Source organism: Micromys minutus, assembly GCF_963924665.1.
Source record: "Micromys minutus genome assembly, chromosome: 4".
Lineage (NCBI taxonomy): Eukaryota > Metazoa > Chordata > Mammalia > Rodentia > Muridae > Micromys > Micromys minutus.
This window is the reverse complement of record NC_137973.1, coordinates 4,179,343-4,197,924: the sequence shown is the minus strand read 5'-3', so window position 1 is coordinate 4,197,924 and position 18,582 is coordinate 4,179,343. Positions and strand designations below refer to the sequence as shown.

The window sequence follows — 18,582 nt, the reverse complement described above, 5'->3', positions numbered from 1 at the left end:
ATCACAACAGGGGTTAGTGATAACAAATAAGGATCTGAATTCAAATTCTGTGAAAAAAAGTTTTAGTTGATAAATTAGTAACACTTGGGATTTTAAGTACACTAAGAGTTTCAATGTATTCAATGTCATTTCAGCCTGTTGATAATTAAAGAAAAAGAACTGAATCCAGTTGTTAGGGAGTACCCTACCCAAACCGTATTGCTTTGGATAAAGTGCAGTGTTGATTAGAAAGTGAGAGAGTCTTGAATATCCTCTGCATTTTGCAAACACTATTCATCCTATTATTCAATGTCTTAGTTTTCAATAGAATTCTACAATCTTTAGAAAAAGTAATTCAACACTTTGTCTATAAAAACACAGTACTGTCATATTATACTTGTTTATAAGGAAATTCTGTGGGTGAAAAACTTATTAAAATGATGTGTGTTCCATAATGCATAAGCTATATACAATTGTAAACAAAAATGTCTGAATGACATGAGTTAGCATCGGGGAAAGAATTTAAGCCTCTACTCTCCTCCCTCTCTTCCCCTCCTTCTCTTTCTCTTTTTCCTCCTTTCTCTTCATTACTTGGCTTTTACTTAATTCTCTGACACTGATTCTGATGTCTATATTTGATTTCTACCATTCTGCTTTTTGTAAAGTTCTGCTAACATTTCCTTCCTAAAATCCTTTCCATAGACTTTCTCTCTGAGGTAATTCTCACATGGCTGTGGAGAGACCTTTGAGGGAGCAGTGGATTTCTAAAGGAACTCTTGGTGCCTGGTAGGCCCATAGCTCTAGGTCGCCCCTCTCTCGGATTCTGTGCTGTCACACCTCATTCCTTCTGTCACTCTAATGGCGCTTTTCTCTCAGCAGTTTGCCAGTGCAGGGACCTTCCGTCAGAAAAGTACACTGTTATTAAAGACTTTTCGTTAAATCATTTTCATGTGGGAGGGGCACTGATGGCTTCACTGTCGCCTCTTTTGCCTTTTGGCTTTTCCCTTCCTACCGTGGGTACTGGGTGGCCTGGTATGTAGGTGTTTTCACTGTTGGGAGTAGAACAGCACAAAAGAAGCAACGTCTGTGTTTATGAAGAATCCAAATCCATGAAGAACATCATTACAGTGACTTGCTAGTCCAGATCAGTCTATGCACAACAACCACAAAGCTCTCGTTCCAAGTCCATCACAGTCCTTACCACTACGTGATGTATATAATGTATAATTTTTATTTTTAACTGCTTTTTCATATTGTTAGAGCATTCAACTGGATAATCTTTACACCTAAAAGGAAATGAATGTCAAACTAGCCTTCAGAGAACTTTGTTCATGAAAACTACATATTTGATTATCTTATGTTGGACATGTTTTGTCAAGTTAGCAAAGATAAATTGTGTTCATATAGCCAGGTAGACACTGAACATTTTTTAAATTCTACAGCAATGGAAAAAATAAATTTTATTGGGTACAGTTGAATACCACTAAATAGGGTCCTACTCACAATGGTGTCTTCCGTTGCACCCCCACCCCCACCCCCGCTGAAACCTAAGACACTCTCAAAGAAATCTAACAATAAATCTTACACAGCCAGTAAGAGAAATGAAACTCTTCGGTTCCATTCTCAACCTATACTGGACCTTCCGATTCTGTGACAATGTGGAATGGTAGTCTAGTCATTTAACACACGTATAGATTCCTCCACTGCATGCCCCGTACCATGTGAGGCAGCAGGTGTTTTAGCGGGAGACCGCAGAGACAGTCCCCCAGAAAGCTCTCAGGTGAATGAGAGGTAAAGGCCCTCGGGAGGCAAACACCAGTAACCGCACCTGAGTGACAGTGGCAGACATAAGCACTCTAAGCCCCAGGACAGACAGATAAAGGCAACTCTTTCCTGGATTCGGGCAGTTTCTCAAGATGAATGTTTTAAATTGAAATAGATGCCCAGTGCTGGCACATGAGAAGAGGGATCTCAGTTGAGAAGTTGCTTCCATTCGATTGGCCTGCGGACACAGCTGTGGGAGATTGTCCTGCTTCTGAACTGGTGTGGGAGTCCCTGCCCGCTGTGGACACCAGGAAGGTGGGCCCGGAAGAGAGGCAGCTGACAAGCTGGTGATCAGTGGTCTTCCATAGTTCCTACCTCCAGGTCTGGCTGGAGCTCCTGCCTGGCTTCCTTCAATGATAGACTATAAGATGTAAGATGAAATGAACCCTTTCCTCCCCAAACTTCTTTCAGTCAGGGTTTTCACCACAGGGAAGCAAACTAAAGTACTGAGGGCCGTGGGAAGGAGAAAGTAAGGCTCTGTGTAGGACAGAAAACGTCGGTTCCCTGGGGGAAGAAAACAGCTTACATCTACTTGGTTAATGGTTCGATGTAGGTTGTTCGTGTGACATGGAACATGAATGTTTGCTTTTATCCTAGATATGGGCTAAAGTTACAAGAGAAAATAAGCTTATGGCATTACTAAATATTTTATGCTAAAATTTCAAATGTGGTCATTTCAGTCTAATCTAAGGAACTGAATACTATAAACAAAGTGGTCCCAAGGCACAAAATTTTGGTTGTCAGAATTTAAATATCACTAACCAGACTCTCTTATTATAACCTCATTCTACAAAGGGGGGGAGGAGTCTCATGGGGAAGCTGAAGAATTGGCTCAGTAGGAAGGAGTGGCCACACTCTTCCAGAGCTCCCGTCCCTGTATCAGGAGCTTTCCATTCCCTCCTGCAGACTCTGTGGACACTGCATTCATCTGCGTGTGTCTGTGTGTGTGTGTGTGTGTGTGTGTGTGTGCGCGCGCGCGCGCGCACATGTACACATACTTGCTTTTTATTCTTTATTTTTTTATTTATACAGTTCAGACTTTATCCCACTCCAGTCCACCCTCCAACTGTCCACATTCTACAGCTCCCCTTTCCCTCTGTCTCCAAGACAATGCCCCCCACCCCAACCCCCATCCCACCAGACCTCCCCACTCCCTGGGGCCCCAAATCTCTCAAGGGTTAGGCGCACCTTCTCTGACTGAGCTCAGTCCCAGCAGTCCTCTGATGCATATGCGTTGGCAGCCTCATATCAGCTGATGTACACTGCCTGGTAGGTGGCTCAGTGTCTGAGAGATCCCAGAAACCAGATTAGCTGAGACTGCTGGTCCTCCTACAGGGTCGCCCTCCTCCTCAGCTTCTTCGAGCTTTTCCCTAATTCAACCACAGGGGTCAGCAGCTTCTGTCCATTGGTTGGGTGCAAATATCTGCATCTGACTCTTCTGGCTGCTTGTTGGGCGGTCATGACAGGCCCCTGTTTATAGCCACATCATAGCCTCAGTAATAGTGTCAGGCCTTGGAGCCTTCCCCTGAGCTGGCTCCGCTGGGCCTCCTTTTCCTCGGGCTCTTCTCCATTTTTGTCCCTGGAGTTCTTTTAGACAGGAACAATTGTGAGTCAGAGTTCCTGACTGTGGCATGGCAGCTCCATCCCTCCACTTGATGCCCTGACTGTCTAATAGAAGTGGGCTCTGCAAGCTCCTCCCCACTGCAGGGCAAGTCTCTTACCTCCCAGCTCTCTGGTACATTCTGGAGGGTGCCCCCACCTCCTGCCTCCTGAGGTTGCCTGTTTTGATTCTGCTAGCCCTCAAGGCTTGGTCCTCTTCCTCCCCCACCCCCAGTACCTGATTATGTTCCCCCCTTTCCTTCCCTGTCCCCTTTCCCCCCCAGATCTCTCCCTCCCCACTCCTGCTTTCCTCTCCCTCCCAGGTGGGACCGAAGCAACCTCACTTGGACCCTTGGGCTTGTTAGCACATACGCACACACATAATTAAAACTAAAATCTTAAAAAAAATGAAACACGTCATTTGGGGCTTTCGACCCTTTCCCACCACCACGCCTGAAATGATCTTCTTGGCACAAAGCAGGAAGGTGTGAGCAAGTTGACAAATTGTTGGCAAAATTGTTGCAAAAGTTTTCCTTGTTTATTGTGGATGCATGTGTACTCGTATGTGCACCGTGTGCTTATAGACACTGTCAGAGGCCCGAAGAGAGCACTGACCTCCTGGGACTGAAGTTAGAGGTGGTTGTGAGCCGCAGGGTGGGTGCTGGGAGCCCAACCCGTGTCCTCTGCAAGACCAGGAAGCACTGAGTGGTCTCTGCAGACCCTCGCTGGTCATGTTTCAGACACAGTTATGACTTTTGATCATGTGCCAAGTGAATAACAGAAAAGAAAATAAGTGCTTGATCATTCTGCTTCCCTTCGTAGTTGTAAATCAAGACGGCCAGCCTCTCATCGAAGGCAAACTCAAGGAGAAGCAAGTGAGGTGGAAGTTCATCAAGAGGTGGAAAACTCGCTACTTTACACTGGCCGGAAACCAGCTTCTGTTTCAGAAGGGGAAATCTGTGAGTTCTCTGACACGTCTCTACACTTGAATTGTTTTTCTTTCCTTCAAAACCCACCACAGTCCTAAAGCACACAGATGCAAAATCACCGTTGGGAGTCTCAGAAGCTCACACACATGCTTCTAAATATCTTACCATATGAATGCCTCGTGCTTAAGGCAATCCAGAAATCTGTTCAACACAACTCTGCACTAGACTGGCTAGTGAAAGCCATGATTTCCACTTTGGCCTAAGTTGGAGTCTCTAAGAGATTAGGAAGACTCCCCAAGTGGCTGATTGTAAAGCTGTGTCTCCTGCCTCTGTTCCCCACAATGCTGCCACTGTGGGAGGAGGCCTTAAGAGAGGGCCTTATTGTATAGCAGTGGCTGGCCTTGAACTTACAGTGATCATATTGCCTCTGCCTCTAGAGTGCTCCAGGGTGTGCCACCACATCAAACACCAGTGCATGGTGGTGGCTGTGGTGACGGCAATGTTATCTTTGAGAAGACTGTCTCACCGTGTAGCCCTGGCTGACCTTAGACTCAGAGTGCTGCCTGTTTACCTGGAACGTGATGTTATCCTTTATCCTGAAAAGACCGTTAGTGTAACAGAGATAGTCCTTCCTCTGTGATTTTGTTCCGTGCTGCAGGGATGGATGGATGCCACCAGTTATGGGATCCACCTTTTTCTCATTGACTCAAATGCTGGTCTCTTCTAGAAACATACAGGCACACTCAGGAACCATGTTTTAATGGCTATTTGGGGACCGATTCACCCAGGCAAGTTGGGACATCCCTTTAACCATCATATAAACTAAACTATTGCCTCATTATTCAATTAAATGAGTTAAACATTAAGCAGTCCTCTCTGAACAAATGCACCACATTTTCAGAGTTCTCTCTAGAGATGTTATTGAGATATTTTTCTCAGTGAGAGTTAAGTATAGTACGTCTGAATTATGATGAATTCTGAGAAAGGATTTCTTTAATCAGACCTCGCTCAAAAGGATTTTTGCATTTTAAAAACGCCATTTTGTGAAACTTTGAAGTTACGTATCTTTTTTAGTCTGTGCCATACAGAGGTGGCTTTTCTCTGGCTAAAGGTGATAGGGTGACAGCATGTTCAATTGGAAGAGTTATTGGGTTTTAAAGAAATATTTTTTGGCATCAGTCCACATTGAAACCGTTTAAGTGTTTGAAATTACCATCTGAATTTCCTGTTCCTGCATTTACTCAAGAACTCGGGAATAAGATGCACTAAATATCTCAGACCCTTAGAACAAACACAGAGCTGGTCTATGAAACTATTTCCAAGCGCTCAGATGATGGTCTATATTTTTCTCACCCCAGTTTTAAGCTTTTAACTAAGTTCTAAAGAAGAAGCTGCTTGGTATCTTTATTGGGGAATAACAGTTTGGCATTGTAGAAATCTGACAGAGCATGTGTCTCAGTGGTGGGAGACAATAGAGAACAAAACACCTCTCATCACAAGGGCGCGATTTCCATGAGGGCTGGAAACCCTGCTGAAATCTAGCCACATCCTTGACAGCCATCTTTAAAGAGATCAGCGAGAACTCCGCCTGAAAGGCAAACCCAGACATAGAACAGATTCACATTCCTATGGGCTTGATTTCCATAAACCGGCTGGACAGCTGTGCTCTCTCTGTCCCTCTTACCTGGCCTCCCTTACCTCACTGCAGGAACTCTCTCTTCTCCATCAGTTTCTGTGCTAAGACTGACCACAACACAATTTATTATCAATAATCCTTAATATAAATCAAGTTAGTCTAATACAGTATATAGTGGAGAGGTCCTCAAATGTTGTCCTGTGTCACCCCTAAAATAATTTTTAGAGAAAAAAAATCTATGTAATACCTTGTAACATCTTAAATGTCATCAACACATTTATCATGAGTTTATACGGTTTTAATTTATGTTGTACTATAAATATTGGCATTTTAAAATAAAATATATATTTTCTCTTTAATTTAAATATTTTAAAATGTTCCTCTTTAAATATAATTACTGAGTAAAATAAAATACCACAACACATTAACTCAGTATCACGCATCTTTTTAAAAACACATGTATTAGTATCCTTAGTGGAGATATCTCCTTGTGTCTGTTTCTCTTGAACTTAGATATCTTACTACCTATCCCTAGCAATGTCCCAACTGCTTGGTTATCTTTCAGATTTGTTTCGTTTTTAGTTATAAGTGTCTGTGTAATGGGTCAGTGCCCATGGGAGCCAGACCATGCTAGCGATCACCTGGAGCTTAGGTTACAGACGAGTGTGAACATCCAGTATCAGTGCTAGAAACTGAACTCGGGTCCTTAGCAAGAACGGCCCATGCTCTTAGCCACCAGGCCATAGCTCCAGTCCTCCCTCTCACTGTTCTGTGTAAGACCACCATGTGCATGAATGGAAACGTAATGGTTTTAACTTCTGTGATCATCGACTTCTAAGTATCCATTTTTCTGATTGACTTCTCTCTTTTTTAAGTTATCTCATTTATGAATGCATTTCAGAACAATGCCATATTAGTAAATCAGTATTAAACATTCAAATGGAAATGCTAGACCTGGAAGATGGCTTAATGGGTAAAGTGCTTGCTTCATAAGCATGAAGGCTTGAGTTTGAACCTCTAGCGCCCATGTAAAAGGCAGACAGCCGCTCTTGTCTCTAACCCGACTGGAAAGTTGGGTCTCAGAGGTTCACTGATCAGTGTAGCCAAAATGACACGCTTAGGCGGGTGAGAGGTTCTGTCTCCAAAAACAACGTGGAGAGTGTTAAAGAGAGGCATCTGGTGTTGACCCCTGACGTCTACATATGCACACACACACACACACACACACACACACATACACACACACAGAGGAGAAAGGAAACAAATGCTATCTATTAAAAAATTGATATAGAAAAGTTATGTTGTCTTGATATGACAATACTTCCCTAACACTACTGTTGATTTGGGGGGGGTCAGTGTTCCTGAGTCTTTTCTAAGCTGAGACTACACTCTAGAAAGTGTGTGGTGAGAACACTGCTTTTTCCTCGAAAAGCAGAGGCGGGGGGATGACTGTCAGAAAGGAGGTAGAAAAGAACAGTTAGCAAGATGCCCAACCACAGGTACATTTTCCAGTGAACAAAATTTGTTCGCGGCTTTTAGACATTTTTTAATTGTCTTAAAACCATTCATGCTAGCCCAATCTGATGACTCTGGTCACAGAGGTCCCTAAACGTCTGCTTTCCTAAGACATAAACGTAACATCACTAAGTAATGCTTATGGAGAGCGTGTGCTTCTAGTGCCGAAATTTCAAAAGTTACTCAGACGCTAGGTTTTCAATTCCCGTTTCCAGACCTACCCCACAGGAAAGCCCAACACTAGGCCTTTCCAACTAGTGAAAATCTTGAGGTGAGATTATTCCAGATCTCACTGCTTCCTGGCCCTGTTGATAGTTAATGTAATCAGGAGGTGACAGAAGGAGCCAAGAACCATGAGTGAAGCATTTCTTTCCAATTTCACTCATAGCTTTCAGTAATCGGGCTATCTTGTGAAGGCATGTGGTACTGTAACAGGAACCAATTTTTGGCCTTCTGTTGTCCTAATGACTCTGTGGGCCTTGGTACCCAAACCAGAAAGGCCTCAAGCCATAGGATATGAAAGAACCAGGCCCTCTGGGGAATAGGCTACATCAGGAGCCTACCCATGATCTTTCCTTTCCGTTCATTTCAGAAGGACGACCCTGACGATTCCCCGCTAGAACTCAGCAAAGTGCAGAGTGTGAAAGCCGTAGCCAAGAAACGCCGGGACCGCTCTCTCCCCCGGGCTTTTGAAATCTTCACAGACAGCAAGACCTATGTTTTCAAAGCCAAGGATGAGAAGAACGCGGAGGAGTGGCTGCAGTGCATCCACGTGGCGCTGGCCCAGGCGAAGGAGAGGGAGAGCCGAGAAGTAACCACATATCTGTAGGAATTCTCACACCCGCTCTTACGGCCACGCAAGATAGGCACTGCAAGTGAGTGTCAGCAAAAAGGAACCCACCATGGCGCTATTGGGTTTCACTAAATACCAGGAAAACCATTTTCCCTAAGGAGAGCCTAAAATGGCAGGGTTCTCAGTAAACCCCACGTCCTCGCTGCTCTTGAATTAACTCCAAGATCTCTTCCCGAAGACACGGGAAAGAGAAGCCACGGAGTTCATATTGAAGCACGTGGGCCAGGAAGGGAAAGTTACGAATAAAAGAACTTCTGTAGCTATGTGATTTATGACTTAAAAAAACAGTGAATGGAACCAGCAAGAAGGCTCAGCAGGTAACGGCACTTGCAACCAAGCCAGATGACCTGACTTCTAGCCCCACAGCTGACTTGGTAGAAGGAGAACCAACTCTGGGCAGTTCTTATCTGTTCTCTGCGCACCACGGCACATCCATAACCCCAGTTTTTAAAAAAAGAGATGAATGAATGAATGAATGAATGAATGAATGAATGAATGAATGCATGCATGCATGCATGAATGAATGAATGAATGAAATTTTAAAACAACAGGTGCCTGAAAGAGCCATCTTGAAGGAAAGCTATCACATTAAAGACATTTTTTAAAAGCCATTAGTAAAAGTTGAAGGTACACTCAAGAAAACCGTTATTAACTTTAGGATATTAGTTTTCTGTTGTGACAAAATACCCTGACGAAAATAACTTAAGGGAGAAAGGATTTATTTTGCTTATGATCCCAGAGGGCAGGGAATAATACATGGCCCCAGGCAGAAAAACCACAGCAGTAAGAACAATGCTGGCTGGGTTTTATGTATTTACACAGGGGAAGCAGGGTATGGTTATAAAGCCACAAAACCCACCTCCACCGATGCACTTTCTCTCCCAAGCCTCCACCCTCTAAGGGCTCCCTAACTACCGAGTTCAAATTTGTGAGCATAGGGAGGCATTAAAATTGTTTAATTATTTAAATTACCACACTTAAACATTTATCTTCTCAACACAAGGCAGCAGGTGTCACAGTGATTCTTACTCAGGTTACATAGTTAAATGTAGCCCCCTTTAGAGTGTGAATTGGGTTTTAATGTGCAGACACATGGTTCTATCTACTGTCCAAGGCAGGAAGTGTAGAGAGCAACAGAAAGACAGCTCTCTTCTTAGTAAGTACGCATCATCTCCCCTAAACTTGAAGATTTTTTAATTAAAATTCTGTGGTTTTTCTTCTCCACGTTAAGCGTTGTATTGCCCAAATTATAAGCATTTATTGGTTTTTTTCCCATTACCCTTATATAATTTTGAATTAAGCTGCCATAGGCGGTTGAGGTGACGTCCAGTGACCCGTGCCCTGTAATAATGTTCTACCCCTTGAGTGGTGGAGGCTGGAACCTGAAGCTGGCTTCTAACTTACGTAATATGGTAAAGGTGGTAGCGTAGTGCAATTGTGTTGCAATACAACAGAAACGTTAAAAGTAACAGATGAATTGAGGTCCCTCCCTGTCTTTAGTAAACTGATACATTATGAGTATCCAGGTTATCAGCTAAGTTGTTTAGAAGAGGACTAATGCATCAGACTCTTGGGGTGATCTTGAATAAACTGCCACAGTGCTCCAGCTGCAAGGCAATGAGTGACCTTTGCCAAGACCCAAGTGACCCCGAAACAATCCTGAGCCCCTCCGGATCCAGCCCACCACCATCTTGTTGGCAGCCAGGAGGTCCTCTGCTCAGAGGGCCTGGTCTAAATGGACTGGTGCCCCACAGAAACTGCAGTAACAATGTATCCTGCTTTAGATGCAAACCGTGTGGTGATTTGTTATGCACTGATTAATTCATATAAAACCCCACTGGTAATATATCAAAGATAACTTTTTTCTGTGAAATTGATTTATTATGTATTTTAACATAGAAGCCTGGAAAACTTGTCACCACGCTGACAGTACTGTTAACTCACTCGCATAGGAAATGTAAAGGGGTCATACTTGAGCAAAGAAACCTAATTCAATTTTAACATGTAAAGTTTGAGGATATTATGAGCCACAGAAATTATTACACGCTGGAAATAGAGTTCAAGAGGTCAGATTTTGGGTCCATTGCATATGTAGATAATTGTGAAAGATATGGAACTGACTGAATTACATAAGAAATGGAGAATCGAAAATGACCCCTTGGGATAACCATATTTAGACAAAGGCAGGTTAGACTAGCTGATCAGTATTCAGAGATGATGTAGCCCAGGAGACATGATATTATAAAAGCTAAATTAAGAAGGATTTTCGGGATGTCAGCAATCTGAAATCCTGAAGATAAAGCTTGACTTTCATAATTAGGAAGCAATTGATGCCGCTGGTGAGAACAGTCTCATTGGAACATCACAGTAAAAGTTAACGTTCGATGTGTCGTAGTGATCGGCTGTTGTATTTTAATGTTCTAGAGGTGGGGGAAGGCGAAAGAGCAGAATAGATGAATGCTTTTTTATTTTGTTTCTAGGTGACATCATCATAAGAAAGAAAACAGTTTAATAAATACAGACAAGGAAAGACGAGATCAAGGTTGCTAGATGTGATAGAGAACAATTTTTTAAGTTCTGTATCCAGGGGCCAGGAAAATGTCTCAGTTGTGAGAGAGCTTGCCTACAAACGTAAACCCCTGAGTTCAGATCAGCAACACATACGTGAAAATCCCAGCATGGCTTTGGGGGCCTGTAACCCTGCACTGGGAGTTGCAGACAAGTGGAACCCCAAGAGCTCCTTGGCAGCCAGTCCAGCTGAAACAGTGAACTCCTGGCTCAGTGAGAAACCCCGTATGATGGTTTGGATGAGAATGGTCCCTGTAGGCTTATATATTTGACTACTTGGTCCCCAGTTGGAACTATTCTGGAAGGATTCAAAGGCGTGACCTTGTTGGAGAAGGTGTGTCACTGGGATGGGCTTTGAGGGTTCAAAATCCCATGGCACGTCAAGCCTCTGCCATGTGGTCATGTCTCATGTCTGCTCCAGGACCATGCCTGCCTCCTGCCAAGCTCTCTGCTGTGGTGGAAATATATTTATCCTCTGACTCTGGAAGCCTCCAATAAACTCTTTCTTCTATACGTGCCTTGGTCTTGGTGTTCAGTCAAGCAATAGTGAAGCAATTAAGACCCAGTCTTGAGGCAAAGAAGCAGAAAGCCACAGAGGAAGAAACCTGGCATCCTGCTTTAACCTCCACATGCACAGGCACTCGCATACTCATATGCATGCACCACACACAAAACACACACACTCAGACACATACACATACATGCATGCAGTCTGTATGAGCAGCAATTTACTCTCACCTGCTACTCAACAGGGGCCATACCTGGCCTGGAGATTCCAAAATAAAAAGACAGCCTCTTTTTTCTTCCCCAGTACTCAACCAGATTTTTATTGAAAGCAAACACACACACAGCACACACACACACGCACATGCACACTCGCACACACACACACAGTAATGCACATGAAGAAACTGACCCCACTGGAAGAGTTCATAGATTCTTCTTTGTTTGTTTTTGTGGTGTATTTAAGGTTAATTGCACCAAGAAAACAAACAAAAACAAAACAAGACATAATGCAACTATTTCATTCTCCAAGAGGGTAATGTACACTGAAGAAGGCAGACACATACAACCAAAGTTCAAATGCCTTGTGTCTGGTGCCTTAACAAAGTTATACACAGTCCTATGGAAACAGAGGTGAAAACTTATTTCAGTGTACCCTATGGCTGTTTCCCTGAGGCACTATAGAATAAGTTAGGCCAATGGTATGAATAATCAAAGAACAAAGTAGCAGGATACAAATCGAACCTCCCTGCAGATGTAACCAGCAAATTAAGATGATTTGTATCCTTCCAAGATGTTGAGCGGGTTCACATTTAAAAAGACAACCTTTATGGTAGTACAATTAGTAGACTACGTATCAGTAGTTGTAGCAAAGTCACAGCAGCCTAGAGAGAGTTCATAAAGTCCCAGGTTCAGTCCCCAAACCAAAACTGCATAGAGAAACAAAATCAAAAACAAACAGATAACAAGCACACCAAAACAGCTGGAAGGTTCCTCTAAGAGGAGGACCTGCTCTGACGCAGTAGCAGACACAGAAGAGAGGTGATCTGGTTTGTGCGTTCCCCTTCCCCCAAGGAATTCACATAGGAACCTGTTTCTCAGGTGGAGATACTGCAAGTTGGGGAGCCAGTGAGGAGAAATTGGGTCACGGAAGGAACTGCTGAGCAAGAGACTTTATAAGAAAAGAAAACCTTTAAAATACTCTCTCCCATACAGCAGTACACAAAGGCACACCAGAACTTCATACTCCTATTTAACTGCAATCAGTTCTCCTTGATCAGCCTTTGCCCATAAGCTTAATTTTGAGATCGTCTCAGAGTACACGGAAGGTGATTGCCTTGGACTGGAAGGACATCTTTTCATATGAAGTTGGGCAGGAAGAGGGTGAGAATAATCATAGTTGTAAATTATTATCTGTGTGATATTTTTAAATCTACCAGCCCTTTCTTTGTCTTTAAAGGTGTATTTATTTTATTTTATATATGTGAGTATTTTTCCTGCACGGTTATGCACCGTGTGTGTGCCTGGTCCCCACGGAGGCCAGAAAAGGGTGTCAGATCTCCTGGAACTGGAATTACAGGTGAGCCACACTGACAGTGATGGGAATTGAGCTCTGGTCCTCTGAAAGAGCATCAAGTGCTTTAAACTGCTGAGCTGTCTCTCCAGCCCCTACCGGCTCCTTCTCAAGATCCAGAGGGGGAAAAAATCTGTTTTAATCAGTCACAAAGTGCTAAGCAGCTTGGTGACAGTTGTTAAATTCCAAGGCATTCATGCCTTTCACAGTGAGAGGTTTTAATAAAATAATGGTAGAAGGCTGGATAAATGGCTCTGGGGTCAAGAGACACAGAGTTCCTGGTCTTTCAAAGGACTGAAGTTTGATTCCCAGTACCCACATTGATGACCTTAAAATCACCCTCTCCTGGTGATCTAAGAGCCTCTCCTGGTCTCCATAGGCACCCACACATGTGCACAAACACACATACACAAATAAATAGTAAAATAAATTTTTAAAAGTAGACAGTGATTTTTTCCCCCACTGAATACTTAGACTAAAAATAGCACGAACCCATAGCTGTGTGAGGGAGGGCAGACTGTCACCACTTTTGACAGAGACTTTGCATTAACTAAATGCCTCTCATTTGGAATTTGGCTCTTGGTGCCTGTGAACCAGATCCTCCAGGTTTTGTTCCGTGATGCACAGTCTCAAAGGTGAGCAAACTCCCCTGGGCTCTGAACCACTGAGCATCAAAATCATTTGTCACCCAAGGAAACCTCTGTCACTTCCTCGGCTGTTGCCTTAGGCATGCCGCAGACAGGCCTCCCCACAACTGAAGAAGAAGCCATTTATCCAAATGTGCTGAGACCTTAAACGCGTGGTTAGATTGTCACTGTGGACAGAGGTTCAGTTTGTTTTCTTTTTCACTTCATTCTGATTATTTTTTTTCTCATAGAAAGCCTTAAAATGAAAATATGTATATTTGAGATTTTTACCTGCTTATTTCTTGAGAACTGTAATTTAGTAAAACATAAATGCTCAATAATTTCTAACACTAATTTTTAATCTTTGGTTGGTCATATCAAATTACACCGATAACTGGTTCGTCTTCTATCCACCTTCTCTCCCTGGGAGCCAAAGGCCTATTTGTGGTGCTTCCATAAACAAAGGTGAAGGGAGAAAACAAGAGGGGAGGGAGGTCTGGGCAAAACCCAAAGGGCACTGAAGAGAAATAAATATCAAGACATAAGAAGTCTAAAAGGATGCCCAGTTCTCTAAGTTTTTATATGGAAAATAAAAGCAACAGAAATAACTTAAGATTCATTGTTCCATTCATTCCCAGAGATAGTCCTGAAAGACAAAGGGGCTGACAAACTGTCTTCTGTGGCATAGAGACTAGGAAATGCCATAATTCTCTTAGCATGGACTCATTAGAACTGGTATTATTACCTTATGAAAGGATACTACTTACTATCAACTTACCCCTCTTTCATCTCTACACTGGGCAGAATAGCATGTAGAAAACAGATCAGCTACAAGCAACACTTCATAAAGAAGTATTCTGCAGACTCTTCATAGAAATGTGAAAAAGCCACACCATCTGATTTACTAGGAAGAAATAAAAATGTTACAAATGAAACTACAAAACATTGTGTTAGTTCGAGCAACAGTCTTACTGCCGGACATTTTAAACTTACTTGGAGGGATTTAACATTACCTCACTCTAGATACCTAGCTTGGTATGTAATTAATTCCTATGTATTTCAAGAAGAAAATAAAATGTAACCATACCTGTGGCTGTCTTAGGGTTTCCATTGCTGATACCATAACCAAGACCACATTTCATTGGGGCTGGCTTACAGGTTCAGAGGTTCAGTCCATTATCATCAAGGTGTGAGTGGCAGCGTCCAGGAAGACACTGCTCAAAGGAGCCAAGAGTTCTACATCTTGACCAGAAGGTTGCTAGTCAAAGACTGACTTCCAGGCAGCTAGGAGGAGGGTCTCAAAGCCCACCCCTTCCGGTGATGCACTTCTTCCAACAAAGCCACAACTCCTAACAGTGCCACTCCCTGAGCCAAGCATATTCAAACCACCACAGTAGCTCCACATCTTACTTTCTTAGCAAATATTAGGTGATGGCTTTGCAAGCCCATGTGGAACTACAGTCACTTCTCCAGCAGTGACTGACCGGTTCTCATTATGGTTGTACTCTGACATGTGCCTTTACAAACACACAATCTCGGCCATCGAGCCATGGTGTGAGTGTGTAGCCTTTAGCAGTTGGAGCCAAGCTGGTGGGAGGTTTGAAGGTTTTATTACCACTGATTTCAGTTTTCTCTCCCTGAGTCCCAGTCTGGCATGATGTAGGAAGAGTATTTCCAGAAGATACCTTTACAATAAATACACTAAAGACAAAACAGAGAGGCAAAGTTGGCAAACAAGGTGGAAGCTGGAGGACCAGAGGGTGAGTAGCAAGGATGGGTGGGTGGTTGGCTGTATGGCCTTCAAAGATGCTACCCAGCTCCCAAGGACTAGTTTTTATATTTGCTTGCTGAGCTATGAGTCTTCCATTGAATGGGCTGAGACAACAGATTTCCCTGCCGTATGAGCTACCTTCTATTGTCATGTTTCACAAGGCCATACAGCCATGTACCACATAGCAGCAACCAGACCTGCCAGGAAACTTACCTCCCACCCTTGGCAAAGCATGTTCCAGGCTGACAGTCTTTCATTCCTTCCCCAACCCCATTCACAGCACATACTGAATTTGTTTATTTCAGAGAAAGCATCTCTGGGTACCTAGGTGGGTGAGAAGCTCTGGATTCCTGGTATATTTGTCTATAAAATGAGCACCAAATGCACGTGTTTTCCCTTTACGTTTCTTTATACAAATCTTAATGCGTCCATCAAACAGAAAATAGATTCCATTGTTTTTCAATCAATAAGTGACAACTAATGTCGATGCACTTAAGGGGCAGACTTGCTGACTCAGCGAGAACTGACAGACCCGCTGCCTCAGCCAGGACAGACAGACTCGCTGACTCAGCGAGGACAGAGTCCTGTGGGAGCCCATTAGAAGCCGAGAGTCACAGGTCTCAACACTCAGAAAGCCAAACTTTTCTTATTTTGAATCCTTTTAGAATTGTTCTTGCCTCGTTTTGTTTTCAATCACCAGTCCACTCATGTCCGGAGAAAAATGCACACAAGAACTCCCATGTGTGTGTGAAAACACGGTGACTGCTTTCTGCTTTGCAGAAATTGACCTCATTTCGTATTATCTTATATCAAATTTATATCTCTGATCTCTCCACCATCACTCCCGTGACCACCAGACTGGCATTTCGTACAGTCAGAAGGAAAGTTCACGTGTCCCAGTGTTTGCCAGTCACTTGTCTACAGCAGATTTCTGCTGGGAATGTCCTGTTGCCTTGTAATTCAGATCCACTTCAGTATGGAAGAAATGACCTGAGTCTTTTCTCTTACAAATGAGAAACAATGATTTGGTCTTCTAAACTAGCTCACCTACTCCAACATCAGGATAAGCCACATCCTTTTAGTCTAGCCAAAACCAACATCTGGGTAGGTCAGGCTTGGAAAATTACCCATAATGCCATGGCTGTGTATGCCTGAAGTGCTAAATTAAGGACAACTTAACCACTTGTCACACACATCTCACAGGGGCCTATCTCATGATTTTCCACAAAACCACCTCTCATATATCTCCCCATGTTTGGGACATTGCTATAATACCTTGATGTAACATGCTTAAACATGCTTCACTTAGATAAAATTGAGTTCTATTGTAGCCACTACTTCTAATGTAATTAAGCAACTAGCAGATTGAGGGCAACCAAATGAGCTAGGCCACATGTTCCCAAGGAAGGGACTCAGCATTTACCATCAGTAAATGGTATCTCAGGCTTCTGAAGAATCAGAGCTTGCTGGTCTACCCTCCTCTTCCTGAACAGAGGCCTTTTTTGTCATCGTTGGCAGGTATCATTTCTTGGCGCTCACTTTTGGAAATGGAGAGATCATTGCTTTCTCATCAGTCTGTATCTCATCAAAGTAATTTACTCTCATCATGAAATAACATATCTTGTAGAGAACTCAAAAAAAAAATTAAACTGTATAAACTATAAAAATCTTTCCTAAGCAGTCAGACATTCAGAACCCAACATAGTCAGTGCCATCTTCAAATATTGGTTCCTACTAGGTTACTTGTTGCTAATGATCTTTGAAAATGCTGCCTCGTCTGATTCCGGCGTTAACTTAGCCAATACTTAGTGAACATTCAGAACATGTATGGCATTGGCATGAAGCTGTGACTCTAGAACTCAGGAGTAATAAATCATCTATTCCTTTAAGAAACACAGTAAGTCTCCTTCTGATTCCCTTATTTCCCTTGTCCATGGCGAATGTATCTGTGTCCTTGTGTCCCCTTCTCTAGAGCTCCTTCTCCCACTGATAGTCTCTGCCATGGTCCATTTTAATTCCCTGGCTTCTGGAGGTACTTTGGGTTGTGTGTTCAAATCTAAAGATTCATTACTAGGATGTTAAAATAGGAATGACTATGTGGTGTTTGTCTCGTTGGGTTGTGTTGCAGTAAATAATTAAAAGGCTTATTCTTTTACCGACATCCGAAGTCTCATTCCTCCAACGCCCAGGCACACACATGTGGTCCCCACATCGCTTAGCACTCCATGCTGCCTCTAAGAACTCAGGCGTGGTTCGTTCCACCGCCCCTGTTGTTTCTGTCCCGGGTGCATATGACCACCCTGGCGTTTTCTTTCCTCCACCACCTGAAACAGACATGACTCCAAAGCCCAACAGCTTTTTATGTAGGTTTATATATTAAATTCTCAATCCAGAAACCCTCTACACAATAAGATTATATCCAATGGACAAAAATACAAACTGCCCTCTTATATGAGGTAAAAGATATATAGAATCTCTTTATATATTCAGGTCTACCTATCGCCAATTAAGTCCACCTGGACCCAGACCACCCTTCTCCAGCTCCATCTTGATTCCTTCTCCTGTCTCTCCGCCTCCATCTCTCCTTCCACTCCTTGACCTTTCTCCACCTATCTTTCTCCTGTCCAATCATGTGTCACCTCAACATAAATCTACAGAGTTAGGTTACTTCACTCAATATATCTTCCATCTGCATCCATTAACTGTTAGGAAAAGGATGAAGAGTGTGGGGGGGGGTATGGCCCATGGAGGTGCAGTGAGGTACCTGGGGGCAAGGGAGATGCCTCTGGGGGGCCCATGTTGGGAATCCCTTCCCCATGTTGTGAGGGACTAGCCACATGATGGTATAGTACGGAATAGAGTTTATTCAAGTCATGGGAGAGTTAAGAGGGTAAAGGAACAAAGAGAGAGAAAAAGAAAGAGAGATAAGAGAGGAATAGAGGAGTAGAGGCCAGCCACGAGCACATGGAAAGAGAGGGGGAAAGGGAAGGGGAAGAGGAGAGATAAAGGGGGAGAGCAAGGCTGCAAGAGCACAAGAGGCAAGAGAAGCAAGAGTGCAAGAGACAGAGCAAGAGAGAGAAAAGCAGCCCCTTTGACAGTGTCAGGTCACTGGGGCAGAACATACCTGGCGATTGCCAGGTAAGTGAGGGGAGGGGTTTACAGAATCCCAACATTAGCCTGCAGAGTTCCTGAGTTCATTTTTTTC

General features: G+C 43.3%; 1 protein-coding gene across 3 annotated transcripts in view; it reads left to right on the top strand.

Annotated features, from left to right (window-relative positions):
• VEPH1 (ventricular zone expressed PH domain containing 1) overlaps positions 1-8,311 on the top strand; it is a gene marked incomplete at both ends in the record, with an annotated part of 209,794 nt that extends 201,483 nt beyond the window's left edge. For all 3 annotated transcript variants that reach the window (XM_080916322.1, XM_080916321.1, XM_080916320.1), the window contains 2 exons: positions 4,225-4,361; positions 8,075-8,311. In XM_080916322.1, the coding sequence (XP_080772448.1) occupies positions 4,225-4,361; positions 8,075-8,311 (374 nt within the window). The remainder of the gene's footprint in view (positions 1-4,224; positions 4,362-8,074) is intronic.
• Positions 8,312-18,582: the final 10,271 nt, after the last annotated feature.